The 5,379-nt window shown below is 55.0% G+C and overlaps 1 protein-coding gene across 1 annotated transcript; it reads right to left on the bottom strand.

Annotated features, from left to right (window-relative positions):
- Window positions 1-574: 574 nt before the first annotated feature.
- Window positions 575-4,822, bottom strand: LOC134807539 (uncharacterized). Its single transcript, XM_063786191.1, has 3 exons — window positions 4,756-4,822; window positions 2,708-4,140; window positions 575-663 (listed from the first exon to the last, which is right to left on the bottom strand). The coding sequence occupies exons 1-2, from the start codon at window positions 4,820-4,822 to the stop codon at window positions 3,452-3,454; spliced, it is 756 nt and encodes a 251-aa protein (XP_063642261.1). The 3' UTR covers window positions 575-663; window positions 2,708-3,451.
- Window positions 4,823-5,379: the final 557 nt, after the last annotated feature.

Below are 5,379 nucleotides of genomic sequence, written 5' to 3'. Positions count from 1 at the left end.
TTATTTGTATGAACCAATGAGAATTCCTGGACAACTTTTGTAAGTTCTTTGTCATTTGTCCTTTTTTCTTAAAACTCAAGCCTCTGCTTTATTCTCCAGAGCACTCCCCAAGGCCAATTGGAGGTGTATCCTGGGAAGTTGTCCTCAACCTCAGGCCAAATGAACCCTCTATTAATTTTGCCCCAGCTTCTGCCATTAGGTTGATACATAAGTGAAGAAAATCTGTGAAGGTCACTCTTACAGCTTCAGACTGGAGAAAGGGTTTATGAATTTGACAGTTTATTCAGGTCAGAATCCTAAACTGATGCCATGTGAGAGCTTCTTGCTGGTGGATGTTAAGGCACTAAAGGAGGGAGTGTTGCCACGCTGAGGATGGTCAGGGAAGCATGTTGAGCTCACAGTTCAATCCTTAGGTTCCTGGTCTGTTCCACCCCAGGCTCCATGCGAGGGGTCAGAGTCTGACTCCCAAGCTTGGAATACTCTTAGCCTCCCGAATGCGGGTTTTCCTTGCGAACTGTAGGTGCAGGGGGCTGCTTCTCTGATCTAGTTTAAATGTTTGCTTTTCTTCTCCTTTAGTTCCTTTATTGAATATTGCTGTCATATAACTCCAGTTTTTCCATGCATTTAATAATGATGTTCTTGTTGGTGTGTCTATCTTCTTGGCTGCGAATGAATAGATTGAAAGATAGGGTATGAGAAAGCCTTGGCCTTGCCCCACAGCAGTCTCATCCCAGTGGCCCTCCCTCCTGCTTTCTCTCTCTCTCCCTCTCTGTCTCTCTCTCTCCCTCCCTCTTTCTTTCTTTCTTTCTTTCTTTCTTTCTTTCTTTCTTTCTTTCTGAAGGAGTCTTGCTCTGTTCCCCAGGCTGGAGTATAGTGGCATGATCTCGGCTCACTGCAACCTTTGCCTCCTGGGTTCAAGTGATTCTCCTGCCTCAGTCTCCCCAGTAGCTGGGACTACAGGCATCTGCCACCAAGGCAGGCTAATTTTCGTATTTTTAGTAGAGGCAGGGCTTCACCATGTTGGCCAGTCTGGTCTCGAACTCCTGACCTCAAATGATTCACCCACCTCTGCCTCCCAAACTGCTGGGATTACAGGCGTGACTCCCTCCTGCTTTAGTCTTGCCTCACCAGGCCTGGGCACCCTTGCGGCTCTGAGGCCCGGGGATTACTCTCTCCATTAGACTCAGTGTGGAGTTTCCTCCTCCTACTTGTGACCCACCCTGCCCAGGAGGAAAAATCAGGAAGGGCCCACTGCATACAGGCAATGCCAGTGTCTGCTTGGCAAAGCCTGAAGAAAGTCCTGTATAAATGCAAATATCACGTCCGGGCACAGGGAGGATGCGTGCCCTGTAGCCATGAACCCGTCATTCCCACTCCACTCAGCCTCCAGCCAGGGCGGGGAACCTGAGTCAGTGTCCAATCAATGGGGCTGGGGACCGTGCACACTGTTCAGTCAGGTGTGAAGCTGTCACCCGCAGGTGCTGGGCTTCGTTGCTGTTTCTGGCAGGGTCCTGCTTCTCGCGCCAGCTGCACTGGGTTTGGCGTCTCTGCTGTTCGCTGAGATCTGCACTCTCCAGGAGCCATAGGGAGGACGCCAGGACAGCCCCGAAGACGAGAATGGTGAGTGAAAGGGGCAGGCGTCCCCAGACTGGGGATGGGCTGGTGGAGCCGGCGGGATGCGGCTGGCGGGCCGCATATGGAGCTGGTGGCCACGTCCCTCCCGCGGTCAGCTCTGGGGCTGTGACCTGGGACCCCGGTCATGGCTTGTCCCCCAGGGTTCCCTCCGGCCGCAGAGTGGGCTGGGCGAGCAGCTGGATGGGGCGTCCTGCCAGTCTCCCGGGTCTCCTGGATGTGCAGGGCCGCGGGAGGATCCTGGGAGAATCCCACTCGGAGTGCGGGGCTCATGCTCAGTCCCTCCTTTTTCCCCCGGCGGGTGGGGGTGACGGGTTTCCAAGTTCACGGGAAGCCAGATCTCAAACCTACCGCCCTGTCCCCAGCCTCGCTCCTCCTAGGACGGGAGGAAAATCCCACAGATCCTGCCTACTCCAAGCAGCCGCGCCCCTCGGGAGACCACCCCAGTTGGAGGGGCCCACTCCAGCCACCGCTACACCGGGACGCGCTCCTCCTCCCCCTGTGCCCGCCCCTTCTCATGAGGGACCACCAGGAGGCCCCTCGATTCCCCAGGTATGGGAACTCTAACACCAATGCCTCTGCTCCCTGGGCGGTGAGCGCAGCGCCCATGGGTCCTTCGGCCAGGGGCTGGGCTGCCTCGATTTCCAACCCGGACCCGAAAAAGGGACGGACGCGGTGGCTTACGCCTGTAATCTCAGCACTTTGGAAGGCCGAGGCGGGCGGATCACTTGAGGACAGGAGTTCGAGAGCAGCCTGGCCAAAATGGCGAAACCCCCATCTCTACTAAACATACAAAAAAATTTGCTGGGCGTGATGGTGCGGGTGGCGGGCGCCTCTAGTCTCAGCTACTCAGGAGACTGAGGCAGGAGAATCCCTTGACTGCTTCTGGAGCCCTTGTCCCCCCGCAAGCACAACCGACCCGCAGACTGGTCAGGCAGCGCGGCGTTCACACGCCCATCCTTGGGTCCATAGCTCCGTAGCCGAGACCCCGCCCTTCGTCTGCTCTACAGTCCGGGATCCAGCCCGTCCTAGGCTGGGCAGTCTGGGACCCTGCCACCACCGCGTTCCTGCGCACCTGTGCCGCGCGTCTTCGCCCCCCAGCCTCCGCGGGTTCTCAGGCAGCCCCGGCACAGCCAGCATCGGCACGGCCCCCTCCTCCTGCGGGCCTCAAGTCCCTGCCCGCCATGCCCCAGGGCCCTCAGCTCCACCACCAGCTACGGGTCTGCCGGAGAGCACGCGACACCCTCCACCGCCAGACTTCCCACATTAGAGTCGTTGGGTGGATACCGTGGTGGCAGCAGCGGCGGCGGCCAATCCAGGCGGCCTGCGGGACCGCGGCAGAGATGGCGCAGAGGCTGCAGCTCAGGCGCCTGGGTGGGTTGGCGGGGCGTGCTCTGGGCGGCCTCAGTATCCTGAGTGCACCGCCTCCTCAGCGCGAGAGCCTGCCTGACCACGCTGCTGGCTGTCTCCTCCTCGGCGGGCGCACAGAGCTGGGGGCCGCTAGCGCTGGGCAGTCCTAACCCTCAGCCTCTGCGCTGTCTCTGCCGCGGTCTGGCGGACCACCTGGATTGGCCGCCACCACGTTGTCCACCCAGCGTCTCTGATGCTGGGAGCCTGGCCGGGCGGGGTGTCCTCGCTGTTGTTGCCCGCCTGGAGTGCAGGTGACGACTGCAGGTCAGGGGCACCGAGGCAGGCGGGGTAGGAGTGCCCTGGGCGGCCTCAGGATCCGGAGTGGACAGCAACAGCCAGCAACCTCCCACCCTACCGGGCTCCCAGAGACGCGGACAGAGGGACAGATGCGGCAGCTGGGGCAGCCAAGCTAGGCGATCTGCCGGGCTGTGGCGGCACAGGGGTGGGGGTAACCAGACCCACTCGGCCAGATCTCTGGTGGCTGCAGAGCGCCAAGACCCCAGCCCTCCCAGCCTGTTCTGGCAGTCCGGCCCTGGAAGCCCAGCGCCAGCCGCGCGCAGCCTGGGAGCGGCTTCCTGGGCCTCGGGCTGGCTGTGGTGCCCAGGCGTGGGCCTAACGGCTCTGCCTGGCTCACTAGGTCCGAGAGGTCGGAAGCGGCGGTTTCGCTGCTAAAGGCTTTGGTGCCCCGGGCTTGGCTAATTGTGACTGGACTCCGGAGTCCGCGAAAAGGCGAAGGGGAGCTGCAGGGTAGCTGAGGCTTCTCCGAAGCTGCCGCGATGAAGAAGCTGTTTGGCTCCAGGAGGAAGAAGGATGAGGTGGCCCTGGGCTCCATTCCTGACCACTTCTGCTCGGATTCCTGGTAGCACCGCCGAGATTGAGAGCTCGGCAGGATCCACAAGACGGCCAGAGAGGGAGATACGGCCACAGTGCAGCAGTGCCTTCTGCTCAAGAGCCCTGCATTGAAGGAGGGGGACAACAGGAACAGGAGATGGGAGCTCCCAGCCGAGGGTGGCGGCGGGAAGGGTGGGTCTGGGAGGCGCCCCTGTCCTTCCGCGCAGGCCCCGCAGCCCCTGGGACAGGGACGCCTTGGAGGGGGCGCTGGGGATCTCCATGAGCAGCAAAACCAAAACAAAACGTTAGCTGGTTTCCTATCCTCTTACTCATACTGTCCCGTCTAGAGCACATTATAGACAATTTTAGTGATTTCACTAACAAGTATATAAAGGATTTTATTATTATTATTATTTTGAGACGGAGTCTCACTCTGTCGCCCAGGCTGGAGTGCAGTGGCGCATCTCGGCTCACTGCAACCTCTGCCTCAGGGGTTCAAGCGATTCTCTTGCCTCAGTCTCCGGAGTAGTTGGGATTACAGGAGCTGGCCAACAAACCCGGCTAATTTTTGTATTTTTAGTAGAGATGGGGTTTCAATTTTAGCCAGGCTGGTCTGGAACTCCTGACTTCAAGTGATCTGCCCGCCTTGGCCTCCTAAACTGCTGGGATTACAGGCCTGAGCCACCGCGCAGGTCCAGGATTTTACTTTTAGTGCATACATTTAAAACATGTGTTATATACATGACAAAAAGGTGCGTAATGAGAGAAAGGGTTCCCGTCATACAAATACTCTTAAAATATTTTTAGTAGGCTAAAAATTCTTTGGATGAAATCCAATATCCATTTTATATCAATGTACATCTATGTAAATATGTTCTTTACTGAGGGACCTTAGAAGGAAATGTTGAAGTAGGAAGAGAGCTGCATGTTCTTTGATAGGAAGACCCATTTTTCTTAAAATATGAGCCCTTTACGTGTTTATTAATTTTTTATAAACCTAATAAAATATCAAGGTTTTAACATGTTATCTATATACAAAAGAAAACATACTTAGCTTTCCTGGGAAGAGAAGGAATTTAAAGTAAAAGAGGAGTGAAATACTGTTTTCTATTCCCAATTTTGTGATGATGAAGAGCAGTGGTGCTTATACTGCTGCTTAAAGTTAAAAAGAGTCTGATGACTTTTCAAATGGATAATTTGGTGGTAAGTGCCATATTTTTTAAAAGTATATGCTCTTTACTCCTCAATTCCATTATACTAAAATAGCTTTAGGAAACAGACATATATGCAATTTGGTTTTCTCAGCACTGCTTAATTTTAGGAAGAACCCATAGAATGGATTTTATAAATTTCAGTGCATTCATAGCATGGAATAAGTGATTGTTGAAGGTGGCAACAGATACCAAAGAATGTTGATGTACAAAGATGTATTTTGGTATACTGAGTGAGAAAAAAATCAGTTTGATTATATATCCATACAGGTTGTGATCTTATGTTACCAAAAAT

This window comes from Pan troglodytes, chromosome 10 (assembly GCF_028858775.2).
Source record: "Pan troglodytes isolate AG18354 chromosome 10, NHGRI_mPanTro3-v2.0_pri, whole genome shotgun sequence".
Taxonomy (NCBI): domain Eukaryota; kingdom Metazoa; phylum Chordata; class Mammalia; order Primates; family Hominidae; genus Pan; species Pan troglodytes.
Note: the sequence above shows the minus strand (reverse complement) of the source record. Positions and strands in the feature narration are given on the sequence as shown.

Coding starts and splice junctions, on each gene's coding strand:
- LOC134807539 (XM_063786191.1), bottom strand. CDS start 4,822: ATGGGTCTTCCTATCAAAGAACATGCAGCTCTCTTCCTACTTCAACAT. Junction 4,141..4,755: donor TTTCCTTCTAAGGTCCCTCA/GTAAAGAACATA, acceptor GGAGATCCCCAG/CGCCCCCTCCAAGGCGTCCC.